General features: G+C 44.5%; 3 protein-coding genes and 1 long non-coding RNA gene across 8 annotated transcripts; 3 read left to right on the forward strand and 1 right to left on the reverse strand.

Annotated features, from left to right (window-relative positions):
- Positions 1 to 1,195: 1,195 nt before the first annotated feature.
- Positions 1,196 to 21,991, reverse strand: LOC134424373 (uncharacterized). The gene is made up of 4 exons (XR_010029400.1): positions 21,855 to 21,991; positions 20,551 to 20,646; positions 2,375 to 2,481; positions 1,196 to 1,220 (listed from the first exon to the last, which is right to left on the reverse strand). It is a non-coding gene; the product is annotated as an uncharacterized LOC134424373 (long non-coding RNA).
- LOC134424370 (arylamine N-acetyltransferase, pineal gland isozyme NAT-3-like) lies at positions 6,592 to 10,596 on the forward strand. The gene is made up of 2 exons (XM_063168103.1): positions 6,592 to 6,730; positions 8,576 to 10,596. The coding sequence occupies exon 2, from the start codon at positions 8,583 to 8,585 to the stop codon at positions 9,453 to 9,455; it is 873 nt and encodes a 290-aa protein (XP_063024173.1). The 5' UTR covers positions 6,592 to 6,730; positions 8,576 to 8,582; the 3' UTR covers positions 9,456 to 10,596.
- Positions 6,598 to 24,485, forward strand: LOC134424368 (arylamine N-acetyltransferase, liver isozyme-like). 5 transcript variants are annotated; one of them, XM_063168100.1, is made up of 2 exons: positions 6,598 to 6,730; positions 22,188 to 24,485. In XM_063168100.1, exon 2 carries the CDS (start codon positions 22,193 to 22,195, stop codon positions 23,081 to 23,083), a length of 891 nt encoding a protein of 296 aa, XP_063024170.1. In that variant the 5' UTR covers positions 6,598 to 6,730; positions 22,188 to 22,192; the 3' UTR covers positions 23,084 to 24,485. The 5 variants fall into 5 exon arrangements, with proteins under 5 accessions (XP_063024170.1, XP_063024169.1, XP_063024171.1 ...); XM_063168099.1 differs by lacking the exon at positions 6,598 to 6,730 and adding an exon at positions 14,513 to 14,650; XM_063168101.1 differs by lacking the exon at positions 6,598 to 6,730 and adding an exon at positions 16,348 to 16,465.
- LOC134424371 (arylamine N-acetyltransferase, pineal gland isozyme NAT-3-like) lies at positions 14,512 to 18,633 on the forward strand. Its single transcript, XM_063168104.1, has 2 exons — positions 14,512 to 14,650; positions 15,970 to 18,633. The coding sequence occupies exon 2, from the start codon at positions 15,977 to 15,979 to the stop codon at positions 16,838 to 16,840; it is 864 nt and encodes a 287-aa protein (XP_063024174.1). The 5' UTR covers positions 14,512 to 14,650; positions 15,970 to 15,976; the 3' UTR covers positions 16,841 to 18,633.
- Positions 24,486 to 24,535: the final 50 nt, after the last annotated feature.

Genomic DNA, 24,535 nt, shown 5'->3' on the forward strand with positions numbered 1-24,535 from the left:
GCTGGGTGACTTTCTGATCACTAAAAAATTCTCCAGAAGCATTTTAAAGCAATCTCTCTAAAGCCCAGGGATCACAAAGGTTCAGCAGGGCTGGACTGCAGACAGAATAAAATCACAGTGACATCTAGTGATCACTGATGTTTCACAAAGGGGTTACCAATGGAAACAATAAACATTCATTAAAAAATTAAAAAAAAAAAATCAGCATTTTAAGCACTTAGCACAAAAAATCAGAAGCCAGGGAAAGAGGTGGGCTAGAAGTGATGGTAGATTATGTGACTTAAAGTGCTGCAGGGCTGACAGAGAGCACAGTGCCACAGCTGTGCAAGGGCTGGGGGATGATTTCGGCAGGGATCTTTCCTGGCTCTGCATTTCTCCCTGTTTCAGCAGAGTTTGCTGATGGTACTAAATTGCAGCACATTCATATAAAAGAAACTTGACGTTTTGGAGCCTGGGAGTAGAACTAATAAAATGATGTGCAGCTTTGGAAGTGTGAGCTGGTCCCCAGGGCGGGGAGAGCAAAATGAACCTTGTTTCAGGGCTGGGATATGTGGTGTGGCAGCAGCTCTGCCTCAGTGCCAGGCACACACAGGGAAAAGGCAAATAAAGAGGAAATGCCAGCTGGGCAGCAGAGCTGCAATTCAGGTTTGCATCTTGAACCAAAGAGGGATTTGGGTTTGTGCTTGGCAGCAGGAGGAACTAACTGGTTTCGTGATGTTGATTGAGGGTTTTCCACTCCAGGTTAGTGATGGCAGTTTAAAAATAAAGGGTTTTTCTTTTGGTTGTGTCAGCCAGGCAATCTGACTGACTGCCTGGTTGGATTCAAATTCTGCTGTCCTGTCCTGCCCTGTCCTGTTCTGCTGGGGCTGAACCCCATTAATGGTGCATTAATGAGCAAAGGATCAAGAGAAACTCTTCCTCCAAGGAGGATGGGGCAGGACATTGCCTGTTTGTGTCTTCATTGTGCAGAGTGATGAAAGCCCAGTCAGACAGCTTGGCTGGAGTTACAGTGGCCATGGAGAACTGATGCAGTGGGTGAATCAATTTTGCAGCTTTAACCCAGGAGTCTTTGTGGCCACATCAATATGCAGGCAAATTTTCATATGATGAAACATTCAGGAGCTGCTTTGACAAAAGTTGAGAAGGAAGCTCTCAGCCAATTTCCAAGCCCTTCCCTCGAGTCCCCAGCAGCCAGGCAGGTTTAGTCTCTCAATTATTAGCTGAAAGCAGAATATACATTCTCACTGTCTGATTGTGGATGCCACTGGAGGATATCTCTCAGATAGATGCATAAGGGGAGAGACAGATTCAGGCAGGCACTTCAGATGCTGTGGCTGCCTCTGACTGTTGTGAGCAATAGCCACAGAATGGGAGTTTATTAAAAATGCTAGCACAAATTAACTACTGGGTTTCTATGATTAGGTATGAGATTTTCTAGGAGGAAGAAATGTGTAGTAGGACTTCAGGTGCTGAATTTCAGAAAAGATTTTGATATTATTCTGTCTGGAAACTCATTAGCTATGCTGACATGGACAGGAATTGGAGGAATAATTGCAAATTGGGTAAGAACCTGGCAAAAGACAGATGATTTGGTGAGTTTGCTTAGTGCTTTCATGGGGATGTAGGGGAAGGGTTTCACTTGCTGAAGGATTTACAGACCTGCTCACCCCATCTTCCCTGCAGAGCTGGGGAGCACCTGGTGCCACTGATGGAAGCTGGAAAATGAGGAAAAAGGACATTGCAGCTGCTTTGCTGGCCTGGCTGGCTGCTGCATCTTGGAAATTTCCCAAAGGGTTTGCACAGCTCAGATCTTTTAGCAGAAAGCTGTCCTGACTTGGAGGCACTTTATTCCATCACCACCCTGGGTTCAAGGTCTCAGCCTCCAGCCCCAGAGCCAGCAATGGATTTGTCAACATCATGTTTGAGTCTGTTTGTGTGGCCCAGGGGATGGCAGGGGCTGCCCTGCAACACAAGGCGCAGAGCCTGGCACTGGGCAGGTCCAGCACAACTGCTGAGAAAGCAATTAAAAACAGCATTAGTGGGAATTGACAAATCTAGTGCTTGGTTTGGTCTCAGGGGGATGTGGCTGAACCACAGGCTTTTCTCCATGACAGCTCTATTTATTTTAAATAGAGGAGCAGGAGAGATGTGCCTCCAGATGCTTAAAAAGCAGGTGGTTACTTTTCAAGGACTATTTGACCAGAATTTCACAGCACAGCTCCATTTTAATAAGGGTTTGGGAAGGGGATGACAATGTTCTATCATGACAGAGTCCTGTGAGGAGACACTGCCCTGGGTGTAGCATCGATTTGCAATGGTGTGATGAGGAAAAGGAAATACCATGACCACTGCAAGGAAATTAGCTACCTTTTACCTTATGGGTTGAAAATGCCCAGGGATGATGTCAAATTAATCAGGTTCATCATCTCACAGCAAAGGCCATTCAGTAGTTTGTATGATCAAGGATCAAATTGCTCCTTGCTAGAAAAAAAAAAGTAATATTATTATGGGTAATGTGTGGGTTATCACAGCAGGTGTGGAGCTTTTTTTTAGGAAAGGGATGATTCTTGGCATAGCTGGATTCCTGGATACTGGATTTCTGACTACATTCAGCAACTTGAATATTTTTTTTTAAAGGATTCACTCATCTCCCAGGGCAGAATGGATGTGATTTTAGATCCCACCAGCTATGAAAATTTACATGGAATTTCTTTCCCCACTCTCCAGAATATGACTCCCTGCACTGACCACATCTAAAATCAGCTTTCAGCCCCTTCCAATCTCCTGGAGGACTCACTCCTCCTCCCATTCCTGCCCACGTACCTCAGTGCAGTGTGACAGTCAGCAAATCTGTGGGCAATTCATCCCAGGCTGGGAGTAATGACTGAAGTTTTAACTTTCATATTTTTCTGATTCTGTACTGCCTTAGAGTGTGACTCTGAACTTCATATAAAGTGTTACTAAGTTCTCTTCACAGCTTAGTCAGAGAGAACAATCCTTGTCCAGCCTGAGGACCAAGGACACCACTGCAGCTTCAGGCCCAAAAAGTAAAAAAACCCAGAGAATTGAGGAGAGCAAACTGGGAGGATGGGACATCATAATCTGAAGCTGTAATTGAACAATTGACCCTAATATGAAAATGTTCCAAAATTTATAAAAGTGTGAAAACTTGTGACCTGTCGTCCATCTTGGGCAGAGCCATGGCCAGGCTCCTGTGCTGCCCAAGGTGCATCCTTTGAAGGCCTTTTAATAAATCCCTACTTTATTCCCTTAACTCTGTCAAGCCTCTGTTCCAGGCCAGCCTCTTTAAGCATCAGAAGGAATTTGCTCCCCTCCTGCTCCAGGTGTGAAAATGTCCCCTCTCTTCTGTCCCATGCATGGTGCACATGGCTTTGTGCTCTCCAGACCAGCTGTAAACATACAGGGCAGGCAGAAGAAACCTGTGAAAAGGACATTTAAGTGTGCACTCCCACTTGGGAGTCACACCATTGTGTCCCCCTGAGCTCATTGCAGGGCAGAAAACCAGAAAAATCCCACTAAAGGTAAGTCTGGGAGAGCATTTTTAATCCAGAGCATCTCTCCTTTCTTTTCTCTGCTTCTATACCAAATTCAGCAGTGGAGTGATGGGAATACTTTGTCATCACAAACATATATTATTTCTGTGATGTGTGTTAGCACATTGCAATGAAAATGTGTTTTCCAAAGGCACAGTTGCTTTTTTCCCCCTTTGTTGTCACTATAACACTCTTTGCCAAGATAAAAGGTTTCCTTCCCACCTACCTCAAAAAAAAAAAAACAAAAAAAAAAACCCAAAAAAAACCCCTGAGTAATGGGAATGACAGAACTTGTGTAATTGTTCTGCTTTGCATGCTTCCAGGCTGATTGCCTGAACTGTGACTGATCCAGATTGCCACTGAAATCCAGGAGGGTTTTTGCACTGAAACAGCAGTTTGGTTTTAGAGGAGCTTTTCTGAGGAGCAGACCCAAAGCCAGGGAGTGGAAGCAGCATTGCCATGTGGCTGTGGTGGAATGTGAACAATTTAACCCTGCTGAGGATGAGGCTTGTAGTTTCATGACTCATAAATGGTGGCTGCTGCTGCATTTGGGCATATTTATGCCCAAAATGAAGACTTTTTTTTGTTTAGAGGTTAAAAAAAATTATCTATGTCTATATCTATATTGATCTATATATATATATAGCTAAAAATATAATATAATATAATATAATATAATATAATATAATATAATATAATATAATATAATATAATATAATATAATATAATATAATATAATATAATATAATATAATATAATATAATATAATATAATATAATATAATATAATATAATATAATATAATATAATATAATATAATATACCTTCATTTCTTATATGGTGTGCCAGAGAGCTGAGTATAGAAAGCAGCAGACACTTGGCTTTTACCTCAAATAGGGCACCCAATGCTTTTATTTCCCCAAGCAAATATTGCAGCATCAAATGCTCCATTAAAGCAGGGAGGGACAGATATTTGATGAGGACTCTCAAGAGAGTCAGGATGAGAGAAAGATTTCAGTATTAAATTTAATGCTGTCAGCAGTTTAAATTTATATAAAAGTGAGTGCAATTACATTGAGGAACTTCTGGAACAATCTCAGCCAGCTCCTGCCAAGGCTGGGAAATGGAGTTTCAGTGTCCAGGTGGACAGCAGTGTCCTGTCCAAGGACATTCCTGTGGTTGTGTTCCCCATCCTTTGTGGCTCTTGGGGGCAGGTAGGGGCACCTTGTGGCCATTACCCACAGCTGTGATTGCAGTTTATTGCCCCAGCTGCAATTAGCCTTGCTGATCTGGCATGGCACTGAGCAGACCTCAGCAAATCTTGGGGCTCAAGATCAGCCTTTGCTTACCTTCAGCACTCCCTGACTGAGCTTTGCCCTGTGCTGGCCTTGGGCCTGCCTGGGGAGGGTGGGAGCTCGTGGTTTCAATGGCTTGGCTGTAAAATGTGCCTGAAGAAAAAGGAGATGGGTTCTGGAGCTGCAGGCTCATCCTCCGGCCTGTGGGATGGACAAAACCCACGTGCACATGGTGGATGTTGAGGATACAAATCCAGAAAGACGCCCAGCCACAGCTTTGATGGCTGGAATTACATAAGGAAGAGAATTAATGTAGTGGGCTGGGATGAGAATTTGAAAGGCATGGAAGAAAATGCTCAGTAGCAGAAAGGTTTTAGGGAGAGGAGTTGAGAAAAGCTGAGTATAAAACTACCAGGGAAAATGGATTTTGCTCCTTCTGGGTGAGAAAACACCTGCGTTTAAAAAGGGACCCCAGATTTCCCTGGAACTGACCCTGAGCCAGTTCACATAAGAGAACTGGCAAGGGTTCAGTTCTGGCACCTTCTTTGGTCCCAGTAACTGTGGACAAGGAGCATGGATGGGTCTCCTCATACATTATACAGAGATGGGTCCACAGAATTTCAGGATGGTTTCCATCAGGACTGGGATCTGCCTGCTTGACTTCTGGCTTCTCCCTGTCAAAATGAGCGTCTGTGGGAAGAGAAGACCAGCAAGATCCAGACAGGAGTATGAACTTTCTCTTTGTACTGATTTGGAGCTGCCCAGATGAGCCTGATGAGGGCAGGTTCTCCTTTCCCTTCAGCATCTTGTGGCTTGGGCATGGGTTCTGTCTTGTGGGGTCACAGACAGGCCACTGATGGGATGATAAAGAGCCAAATTTGGATATGGGAGTGGAGCTAGTAATGGGTTATCACAGACATCTTAGTTTGATCTGATTTATTAGCTCTGCTAATTATCCCAATAAATCAGTGTTTGAATGGAACTTGGCATTGGCACTACATGTGAAGGACTGGAGCTGCTGTTGGGGAGCTACCAGGGAAGATCCAGCTGCAGATGTCAGGGAATGAATGAGACTTGACAAACTGCAATCACAGTTGGGAGATACAAAAGCAATATGAAATACTGTGAGAGGATGGAGCTCCCTGTGTGTTAATGCCTCATCTCTGTGCCAAGAGCATCTTGACCATCAGCAACATCTGCAGGTGATTCCTGTGGGCAAAGAGCAAAGGAGACACACACACTGCTGCCCCATTGCTTTCTTACATTCTATGAAATTTGTTGCAGTAAAACCCACATGGAAATCACACAGAGAGCAAAGGAAGCAAAGGCAGCAGTGAAGTTCCTGTGGTGCAGACTGGGGCAAGCAGGTGTAGGTTACTGTGTTGAAATCTTGGTGTTCTTCAGAAACAGTGCAAAAACCTTCTTGGACTGAACGCATGCAAGCTTTCCTTCCCCACATTTACAAACAAATAGTAATCTAATGACTGGGATTAACAAACTACATCACCTGAGCACCTCCTGCAAGCTACAGAAACCAAAATATTTTGGTGGCAGCCTGACCAGGTCCCTGCAGAGAGCATCAAACAGGTGAAAATGTGAAGCAGCCTCTGCTCTGACAACAGGCAGGTTTGCACTGCTGCTGGCTGTGCTGGCTCACTCCAGCTCTCATGCTCCACCCTTCGGGGTTTGGTTTGTTTTTTTTTTCAGTTTTGCAATCTGACACAGGCGGGTGAAAGCAAGTTGAGGGAAAGGACATTCCCCTGAAGAGCAGCTGGAGAGCAGTCCTCAAGCCCTGTCTGCCTGTCTGTGCTGAGTAAAGCACAGCCACAAACCTTCTAGGCTTTAGCCCCGGAGCACACTGGCACTTGAACTGAATTTCCAGGTAAGCCCTTTTTTTAACTCCTGGATCTTGGCAGCTGAGCGCTCTCTAACCAGGAAGTTAAATCTGTCTGGGGACAGAACACAGCAGGAATGGTGTAAGGGCAGAGCAGGGAGCTCAGCTGCTCGCTGTTGTAGCTACGCTGCTTTATTTACTCAGTGGTGAGCCTCAAGCTACTCGGGCATTTGTGCCATCTGCCTCATTTCAGCAACCCCCATGAAAACAGCTCTGCAAACACCTTCAAGGGATGGACAGACAGACAAACCCACACTAACATTTTCCTTGTGAGTAAAAAGTTACTGCACCTGTTCTGCTTGTGGTGGCAGAGGGAAAGGAAGGGAGAAAAGGGGAAAAACTGGTTTAACTGGGATGTTAAAATTCACCCAAGAAGAACTAAGCTTGTGCCAAGTTTTCAGAAATGAATGGAACTGTAGTTCTGGGAAAATCCTGGGAACAGCCAAAAGCTGAAGAAAGAGAACTTCCTGACTCTGATGCTCTTAACCCTATCGAGGATCACTCAGGCCTGCTTGGATGTTGAGACAGTGGTGGCCATGACCAATAGTCAGAGTTCTGTAAAGCCTCTGTCCTAAAGGTTGTGTGGGGATCCAAATCATGGCACCCTCTGCTTCTGCCAGGGTATTATACCAAATGGGAATTTTTCATTATCTTTGTTTTATGTCCTGAAAGTACCTTTCCAAAATTCCCATATAATTTTGGGGTTGCCAGTTTTCATGAGATTGGGAATATAATCCTGTTGAACAGTTGGATATTTTTCCTTTGATTTTACTTTGGGAGTTGCACACAGGAACGTGAGAGCATTTTTGGACCTCTTGCGTAAATAATGGGAACCAGATTGCTCCATATTTACAGATATCTGAAATTTAGCCGTGCCTGGGGAGAAATAACAAAAATACTTGGCTCCATCAAAATCCCATTCCATCCATCAAGGGCTGGGAAGGCTTGAGCTGCTTTCCAGCCCTGTGTTTGTGCAACAGCCTTGCATTGAGCCCTCTGCCATCTCAGAGGAGGGAAATGCCTGCTCCCTCACCCATGGGCAGCCACCCACCACTGGGAAGACACAGAACAGAAAGAGGAACTGCGTCCCAAAACACAATTTTAGAAAATGTGAGGCCTCTGATCCTTGTGGTTTAGGCCCAAACCTTGGTTTCCTCCTGGTGCTGGAGAAGGGCTGTGATTATCAGGACTGGGGAGCTAAGCTGTGCTATGGGGAGGCAGCTCCCAGCAGATGCAGTAAAAACCCTCTCACAGCATTTTCTGCCCTAAAAACCCTTCTGCTCTCCAGGTCATGTCTGTTACTGAGGGCAGAAAGAGCAGGACCAGGTGAGACCAGCTCATGCCTGGCTGCCTAATAATGGATGAAACACCATGGCAGGACAGACTTGCTTCAGATTTGGCTGCAGAAGAGGTTCTGGATCACAGTGCAAGAGTGGGAGGGTTTGTTTTCTGCTTCTGCTTTGCTGAAATCACGAGCAAAGCAGTTCAGATCTGGGGAGTCTCAGTTCCTATAATTTCTAGCAGGGTAACATTGCTGCTACTGCTTTTGTTCCTTCCTACAGAGATTTGTAGCTTTGCTGGGCAGGATCTCTGCTGAAATGTGCTTAGCACAGCTGGAGCCTCTCATCACAGCTGTAAGAGAGGCAAATAAAAATAACATTTGTGCTTGTCAGCAGTGTCCCATTGGCTTCTCTCAGCATTATTACTCAGCTGCCTTTGATTCAGATATTAGTCAAATCCTGCTCTTTTTCTGAGCACCCCATTATAAGGGATGGGGAAGAGCCTTCCAACACTTCTGACATAGACTATTATTTTTTCCCACCTTTCTCTCAGAGGCAGCATGGACATCAAGGAGTATTTTGCCAGGATTTCTTACCAGGGCTCCCATAGTAAGCCAGACCTGGCTACCATGTCAGATATAGTCCAGCATCACATCCAAGCTGTTCCTTTTGAAAACCTGAGCATCCACTGTGGAGAAAGAATTGAGCTGGACCTGGAAGCGACATACAACAAGATAGTGAGGAAGAATCGTGGGGGCTGGTGCATGGAAAACAACTACCTTCTGTCTTGGGTCCTGAAAACTCTTGGCTATGATGTCACTCTTCTGGGAGCAAAAGTTTTTGTCCCAGAGCTCGACGGCTATCCAGAAGAAATTGATCATTTGCTGCTACGAGTGGATCTTGATGGCAAATCCTACATTGTAGATGTGGGATTTGGGATGGCCTACCAGCTGTGGCAGCCAATGGAGCTGATTTCAGGGACAGATCAGCCTCAGACTCCTGGGGTCTTTCGTTTTCAGGAGGAGAATGGGACATGGTACTTGGAGAAAGTGAAAAGGAAGCAGTGGGTTCTGAACCCGAGCACCTCGACTTCCCCAAATGTGGAAGATGAAGTTTGCCGTCGGATTTACCTCTTTACCCTCCAGCCACGAGACATTGAGGAGTTCAGGGGCTGCAATGCCCACCTGCAGACAGCACCTGACTCCCTTTTTGTGACCAAATCCATCTGCAGCCTGCAGACCGCTGATGGCGTCCGGGCACTGGTGGGGTGGAAACTCACAGAGATAAAGTACAATTATAGGGACAATATGGATCATGTGGAAATCAGAATGCTTGCAGATGAAGAAATAGAGAAAACACTGAGGGAGAAATTCAATGTAACACTAGACAAGAAATTTGTACCTGCCAATACGAGCAAGTTATCTCTGTTCTAACTCACTGCCTGGATTGCAATTCAATTCAGTGGCATTACAGGCAATTCTTCCCTCTCTTTCTGACAAGCATCCAAAGGTTAATCTTTCTCCTTCCAGCTACACCTGTGTAAGGCAGAACATACTATCATGAATCTGGAAAACAAATGGATTTTCACAACTATTCCTGCATTTCTCTTTAGGTTGGGTACCAATAATTTCTGCTAAGTTCAATCAAATCATTACTCTTGTGTTTGTGATTAGCGGGAAGCAGACTCAGCTCATTCCCTACTCCTTCCATCTCTTAAAAGCTTTCCTAAACACACCCAGTGTAGCTGGGCAGAATGGTGGGGCTGTATGTCTTTGTCTTTACTACCTGGTGCTGCCACCTGGGGAAAATGATACCTGCCTCTAAAATGAATACTGTATTATTTTGGGAGTGTAATAGCCACAACCACAATGACATCCTGGGCCTGTTCTCTTTGTTCTCACATCCACAACAGCCTCTCACATGGCACTCAGGCCATCCCACACCTGTGCAAAGTCACCATGTGAGTACCTGAGGACAGGTTATTTATGATGATAAAAAATGCTCTTGACAATGCTTTGTTGTTTCAGACTTTGCACAGCTCCTGCTCTCTCAGTGACATAACCAGTGACATAACCTTTCTTTGAACTGAAAGCATCTCCTGAGCATTTTGTTTGCTCACCCTCAGCAGCAGAGTGCTGACAATACATGTTCCTTTCCTCAGACTACTCTGGGTGCTATTGCACATTAATTATTACAGCAGAACCCAAACACATGCACAGAATTCTTTTTGTGAAACAGATCTGTTCTACTGAGGATGTGTTTGCAGTGACACTAATTATATTGATATGAGGAGATGTGGTGAATATTAATCACACACCTAAGGGCTAAGTTTCCTAGTAGGAGAAACGACTCATACGTGACCCCTTTGCCCTTTAAAAGATGCTTGATGTTCCTTTATGTACAAATCTTGGAAGCATTACAACTACGCACTTATAATTAAGCAAATTATATCAGTGAATTACAATTAAATAAAAAAAAATCAAGCACTGTGAACTGGAATTATTCAGACATTCCCCCCCTCAAATTACAGCATGTATTCCCATAGCAAAAAATAAATGTCATTAATCACCTAAATTGTCCTGATTATTTGTACGTGCTAATTTTTGCCAGCTATAGCTTGTAAAAGGAGAATATCTCACTGAACATTTTTCATTTGTTATGCAGGCAATACAGGTTTCTAGAACTAGCAGTTCAGATTTAATAAAAGCTGCTATTCTGCATGTTCATAATGTATTTCTTAGAGGCACAGCAAGTTTCTGAAGCTGCGGTCTTCCCAGAATCATATTCCCTTACATATGCTTGGCTGTAGGAGTGCAATAGCTCCTTATAGTACATGTGGCCCACCCATCCTATGAGAAAATGAAATGTGGTTGTAAAAGAAGGAGAGGCTTCTTATGGTGTGGACCAGGACCTTGCAATACAAATTATCAGAAGAAATTGTTCCAGGATCTGGCTTGGTTTTGAACTGAGTTTTTCTGTGGCCCCCAAATTAAAGGAGCTAAACTCAGTGGGACAGCAGGGAGAAAGCATTGGGATGAGGTAAAAGTGCAGGCGGATCTTTCAAAGCCATGGAGCAAGAGAAGATCCACACAGAGCCAAGATTCTCCATCCTTTGTGGGAACAAACATTGGAAACACCTAGAAAGGGCTGTGCCTACTCCTCTCTCCCTGTGTCCTGGTGTTTCCTGCACTTTGTGCTGGCCCATAGGCTTGGGGAATGAGTCCAGAGCTATAAAATCACAGACCTTTAAGATCAGAGTAGGGAGTTATGTCCATTGGCCCTGAGATGTAGTGTGTGGAGGGCAAGAACAGGGAAAGGCACTTTTCTCTCTGCTGACTCATCTGGAGTGTGTGCCCGGAGCTGCCCGGGAGCTGCCCCTGCAGGGCACAGCTCAGAGCTCCTGCCTCCTGCTCACCACAGGAGCAATGCAATGGAACTTGCTGTTGGAAGGATAAAAAAAAAAGAAAAAAAAAAAAAAAAGAAAAAAAAATAGTTTTCATTGCAGATAGCGCTTGTTTGTTTTTTCCTTATCACTAACCTTGGGGGCAGATACTCAAAGGCACAGCAGGTTGAGGGAGCTCAGAGTTCTCTGGGGGCAGCATCTTCCCTTTTGAAGGACAGGGCTTCTCTTTGAACCCTGGGGAATTGAGACAACTCTGTGACTTGGCAAATCTGACCCTGATGCTCGTTGGGGCTGGTGTCAGCCACGAGGAACAGCTCAGTGTGCTGTGATGAGTTCAACAGCTGCCATCCCCACCCATAAATCAGTGACTTCCTGCCCTGGATTGCTCTCTAATCCTCAGTCACTTCCCACAAGAATCCAGACCACATCAGTGTCAACAGTGTAAAATCTGCATCATTTTTGCACCAGTGCTTTGCTGCTTTAGCATGGGTGCACCCACCAAGGTGCCCCAGGCACTGAAGCCCCTGGGTGACCTGCAGGGTGGAGGATGGGTTTATAGGTGATAGCCACTTACAGAAGTTGCTCATGGTACCCATGCTTTGCAGTGCAGGAGAGTTCAGCTGTCATTCAGTGATGTGGAACATTAAAATTTCCTCAACATTGTAAGTAGTTTGGGGACTGGATCATTTCCAGGCTCTCTGTGCAGCACCCAACACAACTGGTTGGGTGCTTGACAGGGATTTCCACACATATGCCAATACCAATAAAGCAATAAAACCATCAAATATAAACTACTATTAAAGAAGAAACTCTGCCCTCTGTGGCTGCTGTGCTGGAGGATAAGGCAGTCCCTGACAGGCAATAAAGGCTGCCTGGACCTTTAAGAGCTGCTGTTGCCAGTTCAGCTCTTCCTGGGACCTTTGGAGCAGCGCAGGGTGGAAAGCCTGAGCTGACTGCGTGCGAGGTGAGCTCTGCATGCCTGATCTTTAACTGCATCCTGCAGCTCTGGGTCAGCCCCTCTGGGAAAGCTCCCCCCTGTGAGTCTGCACAGCCTGTGCACAGCCCTGCAGGTGTATTAGCAAAGCACAAACTACAGGAACCAGGGAAAATGGGTTTTGCTCCTTCTGGGTGAGAAAACACCTGTATTTAAAAAGGGTCCCCACATTTCCCTGGAACTGACCCTGAGCCAGTTCACATAAGAGAACTGGCAAGGGTTCTGTTCTGGCACCCTATAGAACAATAAAAATTGTTATTTGTCCCAGTAACTGTGGACAAGGAGCATGGATGGGTCTCCTCATACATTATACAGAGATGGGTCCACAGAACTTCAGGATGGTTTCCATCAGGACTGGGATCTGCCTGCTTGACTTCTGGCTTCTCCCTGTCAAAATGAGGGTCTGTGGGAAGAGAAGACCAGTAAGATCCAGACAGGAGTATGAACTTTCTCTTTGTACTGATTTGGAGCTGCCCAGATGAGCCTGATGAGGGCAGGTTCTCCTTTCCCTTCAGCATCTTGTGGCTTGGGCATGGGTTCTGTCTTGTGGGGTCACAGACAGGCCACTGATGGGATGATAAAGAGCCAAATTTGGATATGGGAGTGGAGCTAGTAATGGGTTATCACAGACATCTTAGTTTGATCTGATTTATTAGCTCTGCTAATTATCCCAATAAATCAGTGTTTGAATGGAACTTGGCATTGGCACTACATGTGAAGGACTGGAGCTGCTGTTGGGGAGCTACCAGGGAAGATCCAGCTGCAGATGTCAGGGAATGAATGAGACTTGACAAACTGCAATCACAGTTGGGAGATACAAAAGCAATATGAAATACTGTGAGAGGATGGAGCTCCCTGTGTGTTAATGCCCCATCTCTGTGCCAAGAGCATCTTGACCATCAGCAACATCTGCAGGTGATTCCTGTGGGCAAAGAGCAAAGGAGACACACACACTGCTGCCCCATTGCTTTCTTACATTCTATGAAATTTGCTGCAATAAAAACCACATGAAGTCACTCAGAGCAAAGGAAGCAAAGGCAGCAGTGAAGTTCCTGTACTGCAGACTGGGGCAAGCAGGTGTAGGTTACTGTGTTGAAATCTTGGTGTTCTTCAGAAACAGTGCAAAAACCTTCTTGGACTGAACGCATGCAAGCTTTCCCTCCCCACATTTTCAAACAAATAGTAATCTAATGTTAAAAATGACAACACCTGAGAAAAAAAAACACCTGAGAAAAAAAATGACATCACCTGACCACATCCAGCAAGCTATTGAAACCAAAACATCTTGGCCTGAGCAGGTCCCTGCAGACAGCATCAAACCAGTGAAAATGTGAAGCAGCCTCTGCTCTGACAACAGCCAGGTTTGCCCTTGTGAAAAAACAGGCTTCACTCTCCTGTAAAAATTTAAAAGTTGAATAAACGACAATGGGAGACAAAGACCATAGAGCAAAGGTTATGACGGCCGGGTGCATCTTGGCACTCGGGCAAGAGTTTGGAAACACCCTTTATATACCTTTTCTATTGCGTTGGCCTGTTACACATTTATAAACGATTATGCACACTAAACTTTTCCCTGAATTAGTTTATCTTTTCCAAGAAGTGTTTATTATAGCTCCTCCTTTGTCCCTCCTTTTTGGTGCATGCCCATTCCTTGGCTGCGGTTTTAGTCCATTCTTATCACCTCCAGTTTTTGGGCCCTGGTCCACACTGTCTTCAGACAGTGAGTGCTGATAGTTGGCACATCTGTAGCAGGATCCTCATCCTGTGCTCATTGGATGTTATCCTGTCCAAGCAGGCACTTTAACACAAGCATACTTATATCAGCTATTTCACAACTATGTCTAAGCTTAATTAACAACCGAAACAAAAACTGTACTTTTATAGCAAAGTCACTTTAACACCGCACATACAAAATCCACGGAATATTTGCAAAAAGCCAATATTATAACATGTATCTATAACACACACTGCTGCTGGTGTGGCTGGCTCACAGCAGCTCTCAGGCACCACCCTTCCGGGTTTCCGTTTCTGTTTGGCTTTTTTTTTTCAGCCTTTGCTATCGGACAGAGGCGGGTGACAGCACGTTGAGGGAAAGGACATTCCCCTGAAGAGCAGCTGGAGAGCAGTCCTCAAACCCTCTCTGTGCTAAATATAGGACAGCCAGCTATGCCACTTTAACCTAGAACCACCCCAAGCCCCGGAGCACACTGGCACTTGAACTGAATTTCCAGGTAAGCCCTTTTTTTAAGTCCTGGATCTTGGCAGCTGAGCGCTCTCTAACCAGGAAGTTAAATCTGTCTGGGGACAGAACACAGCAGGAATGGTGTAAGGGCAGAGCAGGGAGCTCAGCTGCTCGCTGTTGTAGCTACGCTGCTTTATTTACTCAGTGGTGAGCCTCAAGCTACTCGGGCATTTGTGCCATCTGCCTCATTTCAGCAACCCCCATGAAAACAGCTCTGCAAACACCTTCAAGAGATGGACAGACAGACAAACCCACATTAACATTTTCCTTGTGAGTAAAAAGTTACTGCACCTGTTCTGCTTGCTGTGGCAGAGGGAAAGAAAGGGAGAAAAAGGGAAAAACTGCTTTAACTGGGATGTTGGTTTAAAATTCACAAAGAAGAACTAAGCTTGTGCCAAGTTTTCAGAAATAAATGGAACTGTAGTTCTGGGAAAATCCTGGGAACAGCCAAAAGCTGAACAAAGAGAACTTCCTGACTCTAATGCTCTTAACCCTATCGTGGATCACTCAGGCCTGCTTGGATGTTGAGACAGTGGTGGCCATGATCAATAATCAGAGTTCTGTAAAGCCTCTGTCTTAAAGATTATGTGGGGATCCAAATCATGGCACCCTCTGCTTCTGCCAGGATATTATACCAAATGGGAATTTTTCATTTTCGTTGTTTTGTTTATGTCCTGAAAGTACCTTTCCAATATTCCCATACAATTGTTGGTTTACCAGTTTTCATGAGATTGGGAATATAATCCTGTTGAACAGTTCGATATTTTTCCATTGATTATACTTTGGGAGTTGCACACAGGAACGTGAGAGCATTTTGGACACATCATGTCAATAATGGGAACCAGATTGCTCCATATTCACAGATGTCTGATATTTAGCAGTGCCTGTCTCTGGATCCCCCTGCAAGAGTGGGAGGGTTTGTTTTCTGCTTCTGCTTTGCTGAAATCATGAGCAAAGCAGTTCAGATCTGGACTGTCTCAGCTCCCATAATTTCTAGCAGGGTAATATTGCTGCTACTGCTTTTGTTCCTTCCTACAGAGATTTGTAGCTTTGCTGGGCAGGATCTCTGCTGAAATGTGCTTAGCACAGCTGGAGCCTCTCATCACAGCTGTAAGAGAGGCAAATAAAAATAACATTTGTGCTTGTCAGCAGTGTCCCATTGGCTTCTCTCAGCATTATTACTCAGCTGCCTTTGATTCAGATATTAGTCAAATCCTGCTCCTCTTCTGGGCACCCATTATAAGGGATGGGGAAGAGCCTTCCAACACTTCTGACATAGACTATTATTTTTTCCTACCTTTCTCTCAGAGGCAGCATGGACATCAAGGAGTATTTTGCCAGAATTTCTTACCAGGGGTCCCACAATAAACCAGACCTGGCTACCATGTCAGATATATTCCAGCATCACATCCGAGCTATCCCCTATGAAAACCTGAGCATCCACTGTGGAGAAAGAATTGAGCTGGACCTGGAACCAATCTACAACAAGATAGTGAGGAAGAAACGTGGGGGCTGGTGCATGGAAAACAACTACCTTCTGTTTTGGGTCCTGAAAACTCTTGGCTACGACATCACCCTTCTGGGAGCAAAAGTTTATGTCCCAGAGCGTGATGCCTACCCAGAAGATATCAATCATCTGCTGCTACGAGTGGATCTTGATGGCAAATCCTACATTCTGGATGCAGGATTTGGGATGGCCTACCAGATGTGGCAGCCAATGGAGCTGATTTCAGGGACAGATCAGCCTCAGACTCCTGGGGTCTTTCGTTTTCAGGAGGAGAATGGGATCTGGTATTTTGAGAAGGTGAGAAGGAAGCAGTGGGTTCTGAACCCGAGCACCTCGACTTCCCCAAATGTGGAAAATGAAGTTTGCCGTCGGGTTTATCTCTTTACCCTCCAGCCACGAGACATTGAGGAGTTCAGGGGCTGCAATGCCCACCTGCAGACAGCACCTAACTCAAAGTTTGTGTTGAAGTCCATGTGCAGTATGCAGACTGCTGACGGCATCCGTGAACTGGTGGGGTGGAAACTCACAGAGATAAAGTACAATTACAGGGACAATATGGATCATGTGGAAATCAGAATGCTTGCAGAGGAAGAATTAGAGAAAACACTGAGGGAGAAATTCAGTCTAACACTAGACAAGAAATTTGTACCTGTTGATAACAAGTTGTTCTAACTCACTGCCTGGATTACAATTCAATTCAGTGGCATTACAGGCAATTCTGCCCTCTCTTTCTGATAAGCATCCAAAGGTTAATCTTTCTCCTTCCAGCTACACCTGTGTAAGGCAGAACATACTATCATGAATCTGGAAAACAAATGGATTTTCACAACTATTCCTGCATTTCTCTTTAGGTTGGGTACCAATAATTTCTGCTAAGTTCAATCAAATCATTACTCTTGTGTTTGTGATTAGCGGGAAGCAGACTCAGCTCATTCCCTACTCCTTCCATCTCTTAAAAGCTTTTCTAAACACACCCAGTGTAGCTGGGCAGAATGGTGGAGCTGTATGTCTTTGTCTTTACTACCTGGTGCTGCCACCTGGGGAAAATGATACCTGCCTCTAAAATGAATACTGTATTATTTTGGGAGTGTAATAGCCACAACCACGATGACATCCTGGGCCTGTTCTCTTTGTTCTCACATCCACAACAGCCTCTCACAGGGCACTCAGGCCATCCCACACCTGTGCAAAGTCACCATGTGAGTACCTGAGGACAGGTTATTTATGATGATAAAAAATGCTCTTGACAATGCTTTGTTGTTTCAGACTTTGCACAGCTCCTGCTCTCTCAGTGACATAACCAGTGACATAACCTTTCTTTGAACTGAAAGCATCTCCTGAGCATTTTGTTTGCTCACCCTCAGCAACAGACTGCTGACAATACATGTTCCTTTCCTCAGACTACTCTGGGTGCTATTGCACATTAATTATTACAGCAGAACCCAAACACATGCACATAACTCTTTCTGTGAAACAGATCTGTTCTACTGAGGATGTGTTTGCAGTGACACTAATTATATTGATATAAGGAGATGTGGTGAATCTTAATCACATACCTAAGGGCTAAGATTCCTAGTAGGAGAAACGACTCATACGTGACCCCTTTGCCCTTTAAAAGATGCTTGATGTTCCTTTATGTACAAATCTTGGAAGCATTACAACTACGCACTTATAATTAAGCAAATTATATCAGTGAATTACAATTAAATAAAAAAAAAATCAAGCACTGTGAACTGGAATTATTCAGACATTCCCCCCCCCCCAGATTACAGCATTTATTCCCATAGTAAAAAGTAAATGTGATTAATTAATGAAGTTGTCCTGATTATTTGTACGTGCTATTTTTTGCCAGCTATGGCTTGTAAAAGGAGAATATCTCACTGAATCTTTTTCACTTGTTATGCAGACCTACAGGTTTCTAGAACTAGCAGTTCAGATTCAATAAAAGCTGCTATTCTGCATGTTCATAATGTATTACTTAGAGGCACAGCAAGCTCCTGAAACCCTCGTCTTCCCAGAGTCATATTCACTTACATATGCTTGGCTGTAGTAGTTCTTCATAGCACTTACGGCCCTCCCATTCTATGAGAAGATGAAATGTAGTTGTAAAAGAAGGAGAGGCTTCTTATGGTGTGGACCAGGACCTTGCAACACAAATGATCAGAAGAAATTGTCCCAGGATCTTGGTTTTTGACCCAAGTTTTTCTATGGCCTTCAGTCTAGTGGGGGATCTAAAAGAGCTAAACTCAGTGGGACAGCAGGGAGAAAGCATTGGGATGAGGTAAAAGTGCAGGCAGGTCTTGCAAATATGTGCAGCAGGAGAAGATCCACACAGAGCCAAGAATCACAGCTCAGAGCTCCTGCCTCCTGCTCACCACAGAGGAACAGTGCACTGCTCAGCAATGCAATGGAACTTACTGTTGGAGGATGGAAAGAAAAAAAAAAGAAAAGAGGTTTCCATTTCAGATTGTGCTAGTTTGTTTTTTTCTTATCACTAACCTTGGGGGAAGATACTCAAAGGCACAGCAGGTTGAGGGAGCTCAGAGTTCTCTGGGAGCAGCATCTTCCCTTTCAAAGGACAGGGCTTCTCTTTGAACCCTGGGGAATTGAGACAACTCTGTGACTTGGCAAATCTGACCCTGATGCTCGTTGGGGCTGGTGTCAGCCACGAGGAACAGCTCAGTGTGCTGTGATGAGTTCAACAGCTGCCATCCCCACCCATAAATCAGTGACTTCCTGCCCTGGATTGCTCTCTGTCTATCATAAGTCACTTCCCACAAGAATCCAGACCACATCAGTGTCAACAATGTAAAATCTGCATCATTTTTGCACCAGTGCTTTGCTGCTTTAGCATGGGTGCACCCACCAAGGTGCCCCAGGCACTGAAGCCCCTGGGTGACCTGCAGGGTGGAGGATGGGTTTATAGGTGATAGCCACTTACAGAAGTTGCTCATGGTACCCATGCTTTGCAGTGCAGGAGAGTTCAGCTGTCATTCAGTGATGTGGAACATTAAAATTTCCTCAACATTTTAAGTAGTTTGGGGACTGGATCATTTCCAGGCTCTCTGTGCAGCACCCAACACAACTGGTTGGATGCTTGACAGGGATTTCCACACATATGCCAATACCAATAAAGCAATAAAACCATCAAATATAAACTACTATTAAAGAAGAAACTCTGCCCTCTGTGGCTGCTGTGCTGGAGGATAAGGCAGTCCCTGACAGGCAATAAAGGCTGCCTGGACCTTTAAGAGCTGCTGTTGCCAGTTCAGCTCTTCCTGGGACCTTTGGAGCAGCGCAGGGTGGAAAGCCTGAGCTGACTGCGTGCGAGGTGAGCTCTGCATGCCTGATCTTTAACTGCATCCTGCAGCTCTGGGTCAGCCCCTCTGGGAAAGCTCCCCCCTGTGAGTCTGCACAGCCTGTGCACAGCCCTGCAGGTGCATTAGCAAAGCACAAACTACAGGAACCGAGGCTGAGGGTGAGTGAAGGGCATTTCTAAGTGCAACACCGAGTGTTTGAGAGTGAAACTAACCCTTTATTTTGAGCCAGAGTGTGTGAAAAATGCCGGTATTGACTCACAGTGTAACTTTGAATCAAACAAACAATGTGGGCATGTACAAGAGGATCCAGCCTTGTAACTCGCTCCTGATTCTCAGCAGAGGAGAACTGATCCTAATATTCAGCCTAATTACAAAAGGACCCAGTGATCCCGAGGGACATGTGCAGACAGGCAGAACCAACATCTGAATCTCGAAGCTGCAGGAACACTGAGCAAAGCTCAGCTGCTGCAGGGGCAGAAGCAAACAAGGCTGAGATCTGGACTGAGGCTTGGGATATTTGGCAACTCAGTTTTGGAATGCAAATTGTCCCCTGGGAGAGGGTTTGCTCACTGCTGCAGCCTCCTGGCTCACACAGCAGCAATGGCTGTGCCAAGGAAAAATCTGCCTGCAGGAAAGGCAGGGAGTAAACACTGATTTATGTGGATGCTCCCTAATGTCAATGATGTTGTAGTGCAGCTTTATTGTACTTAAACCTCTTTAAGTATTCATTGAGATTAGAGCACATGTTGTCAGCCACTGCAAGGCTGTCTCTTTAAATTGATGAGGCCAGAGAAGGGGCAGCTGGGGAAACTGAGGCATGGAAGGGAATTTTCCAAAAGGCTTTCCCAACATATTTTCCCAAAGCCTCACTGGCAGTGCCCTATGGGGGCTCTCCACGGCTGGATGAAGGGAGCTGGTTTTATTCTGTGCTTTCACCATATAATGGGGACACCCAGGCCCAGGAGATGGGTTACAGGGGGAGCATCAGGCCTTCTGCTCTGACCCAGGGCAGGGACTGATCTGGTTTTGCTTGAAGGTAAATTCCAAGTGTGTCAGACTCACCAAGCTGATGCACTTCTCTGGACTCCTGCAGGTCACAGAGATTCAGCTCCACGCCCTCATGGGGTAAAGATGTTTCTATCTTCCTATGTAAAACAGCTGAAAGTGGGAGGAGAAGGAAAAATGAGGCAGAGGCCCATAGGATGAGCCTGCCCAACACGTGTGCTGTGTGTTGGGGGGGAAATGGCTTTTTACAAGTGTTTCCAAGGAGATCCTGCTACAGATGAGACCCTTGTCCTAAGAAAGGGATGGAAAAAATCATAAAATGCAGTATCAAAGAGACATTGCTGTTTTTTCATGTAGACTCTTTCGTTCCTTTTGAAGTGATAATGTTTATTTGTTATTCCCTTACTGGGATGATCTTCTATTCTATCAAATTTTCCTGTGGTTTGCATTAGCCAATCTGAATGCTGGTACTAGTGCAGATCAGGAACAACACAACCAAATCATGTGAGTTGTGCTGCTGGCATCAAGATTGGGGTTATAGTCTAGAGATTAGGCCATTGGTTGCGCTCATCTGCTTGGGTGGGGGCATTTCCACCCATGGATTTGAGGTGGGATTTTCACAGGCTTCTGGCATGGACATGGGGTCAAACTGCTGGGGGGAAACACTTGGAGCAAAGCTGAGAATATTCAGTGGAAGGGAGTTTGTCCCATCTCATCCACATCGAAGGATTTTTGGAAAATCCTCCCAGGGAACATTCAACTAGTTGAAGGAAGCAAGAAATCCTCAGACTTTCTGGAAATTAACACAGCCCTTAACAGATTGTGAATTGTTCTGGACAACAAATATCCTTGCATGGGAAAAAGCCAAATTAAATCTAAACTAAGGGCAAAAGAAATCCTTGCAGAGAGAAGATGAGTCACTGAATTAAAAGTCTTACAGGGAACCTTTTGTATCTTGGCCACACAACCAGTGCCAATGACAGTGTCTTTCTGCTAATGAAAGGGGATCAGAGATACAGACAGAAAAGCACAAAATATTTCCAATAATTTGATCTGAAACTAAAGCCTTTAGTTTGTAAAAGATGATCAAAGAAAAGAAAAGATTATGACTTGCTTTGTATGTACTTTTAGATCAATTCCTTTGATCCTTAGGTTAGAAAAATTGAAGTACTTTCCTTTCACAGTCAAAGCCCTGTCTAAACTCCTCAGGGAAATTTAAGAGATTAAGAAAACAATGTTCTACTTCACATGGAAACCTGTCTGAAATGGTGGCACACTGAGATGTTAATCCCAGTTAACTTAATCCATGAATGCAAAACCTTCCAGTTAAATTACTGTGGGATAAAGAAAGAATTGCTTACCTGTAAAAGAAACAGTAAGATCTTGCTGCGACTTGGAAAAATTTTGTTATGTGCTATCCTCCTCTGTGGCCATAGATTCTGTTATGGCATGTGCTGTATCTTCCCATGGGAAAAACATCCTCCTGGTTTGAAGGCAGCCCCTAAGAGAGGGGAAGCATTATTGCCACCTGCTCCTGTCCCTGTCTCTTTTTAAAGAAATACTGAAAATTCTTTTAAATCTTCAATAAAACAGCCCAGATTACATGTGCAGGCTGGGTAACCTGTGCTACAGAAACAGCAGTGAACCCCTTGTCAGCTGCACAGCAGTAACTGGCTACTTTTCTGCTCCCACAGGCAAAATGAACATTCAGGAGTACTTTGGAAGAATATCTTACAACAAGCCCCATAAGGATGCAGACTTGCAAACCCTGACAGCCATCTTCCAGCATCACATCCACAGCATTCCTTTTGAGAACCTCAGCATGCACTGTGGGGAGCCCATCGAGCTGGATTTGCAGGCTATTTACAATAAGATTGTGAGAAAGAAACGTGGTGGGTGGTGCCTGGAAACCAACTACCTCCTCTTCTGGGCCTTGCAAGAATTAGGGTATGATGTCTGTATTCTTGGTGCAAACAGCTATGAACCAGCACAGAAGGGATATGGTGCTCAGATGAACCATCTCCTGCTGAAGGTGGTGGTGAAGGGAGAGCCCTACATAGTGGATGCTGGGTTTGGTGGGGCCTACCAGATGTGGCAGCCGCTGATGCTGATTTCTGGGAAGGACCAGCCCCAGGTTCCTGGCATTTTCCGCTTCGTGGAAGACAACGGCACCTGGTACCTGGAGAAAGTCAAAAGGAAGCATTGCATTGCTGAGCACAGCAAGGATGAATTCCCTCATACTCCAGAACTGGGGAATATCCGAAAAATACATAAATTTACCCTCGAGCCACGGCACATAGATGACTTCCAGGAGCTAAATGCATACCTCCAAGTGTCTCCAGATAACCTCCTTCGGAAGAAGTCAATCTGCAGTCTCCAAACCACCAATGGGGTCCTTGCCTTGGTTGGATGGACCCTCAGTGAGATGAAGTACAACTACACAGAGGACATGGACCTGGTGGACATCACAACCCTTACAGATGAAGAGGTTGAGAAGACACTGAAAGATAAATTCAGTATAGAACTGCAGAACAAACTCGTACCAGTAAACGTTCGTGGCTTGCCACCTAATTTAGTGGATAAGATTTAACTGTAACACTGTGCTAGATGGATCTTTAAATAGCCAAGAAGAAAATTCTAAAATTAACATTAATTACAATAATCTCATTTTTAACTCGAGCTAGTCACAAATCTTGGTAAATTCCAGTACATTGCTAATTAACTGCATATATGAATTGCATATTTTTTATTAAACCTCTCCTTCTTTAGAAACCAAGACATCTTACTAGCTCTGTTTTGCTCATATGGAAGCTGGTTTTTGACTCCTTAACTTTTTGTTCACCTTCTCAAGAACTCATTTTATTGCAGATATATTTTGTGGCAAATGAGACCAAAATTATGCAGAAGGAGAGGTTGTGTTACCATTTTACAGAAAGGACCTCTAATCTTTTTTGGCATTATTTCCAATCTTTTACAAATTATTCACTTCTCTTAACAGTCTTAAAGTTGAGCTGAATTTGGCTTTTAAATACTGTAGAAAAAAGAAAGGTTAAGACTTTCTCAAAACAAGCCACCATTAGGTGCTGATTAGCTTATGAAAAGTTGAAAGACTTAAGTCCTGCTCCCTTTGCAGAAACTGACTTAAAGGAAGATATTTATCCAAGGGTACCTAAACCCTCCCCAAAATCTCTCTAATTTTGAGTACCTACTTTTTCTGATTTATCTGTGTCTCTGAATTCAAAATAAAATCTGTAGAAGATGAGATGATTCAACAGTTCTTAAAAATCAGGCTTTCGGTATCAAAACTGGAAAAAAGTTAGATCAATCTTTGCACATTATAATCTAAACTTTCGGGACCAAACCTTCATGTGATGTCAAGAGGAGATGATGGTATTATAGATAAAATCTTCATATTTATTACAAACAGTATTCTGCACAAAAGCCACCTTAAAAAGTGTGGATGCAAAAGAAAGCCCTGGGAAGTGAGGATGTGCCACCAGTGTGGTTTCACAGCAAGACACCCATGACACAGAAGCCTTTTCCCTGATGATACCTGTGGTACTGTACAGGACGTGCCATGAAAGAGGGTGACAGAAGAACATCAGCCAAGGAGAAGTCTTTGATTCTTGTTTTAATCAACCACACAGACCTACCTACCTGCCTAAAACTCAGGTGCTTCCCCAGGTGCAGTCTAATGTGCTCTTTGCCTTTCCCAGAGGCCTCCTCTGATATTCCACCTCCATCCAATGAAGACGGGACGGGCTTGACCACGGAGAATTAAATGAACAGCAATTAAATAAACAGCACTGCAATGCTGTGGAGATGCAGGAGGCCAGGTTTTAGAGCAGAAATGCATTACTTGATGCAAATAAATATTTGCCATGGCATTCATTAGCTCCACAATAACTCCCTGCTACAGCTGAGGAGTTGAACAGCTTGAAACGGTTCCTGTGTGGGCAAAGAAGGGCCATTTGTTCATCCATGGAGCTCAGCCTGCAACACCTTGGCTTTAAAAAAGTTATAACGCCATCTGCAATTGCCT

The sequence above is a fragment of the Melospiza melodia genome, chromosome 13 (assembly GCF_035770615.1).
Source record: "Melospiza melodia melodia isolate bMelMel2 chromosome 13, bMelMel2.pri, whole genome shotgun sequence".
NCBI lineage: Eukaryota > Metazoa > Chordata > Aves > Passeriformes > Passerellidae > Melospiza > Melospiza melodia.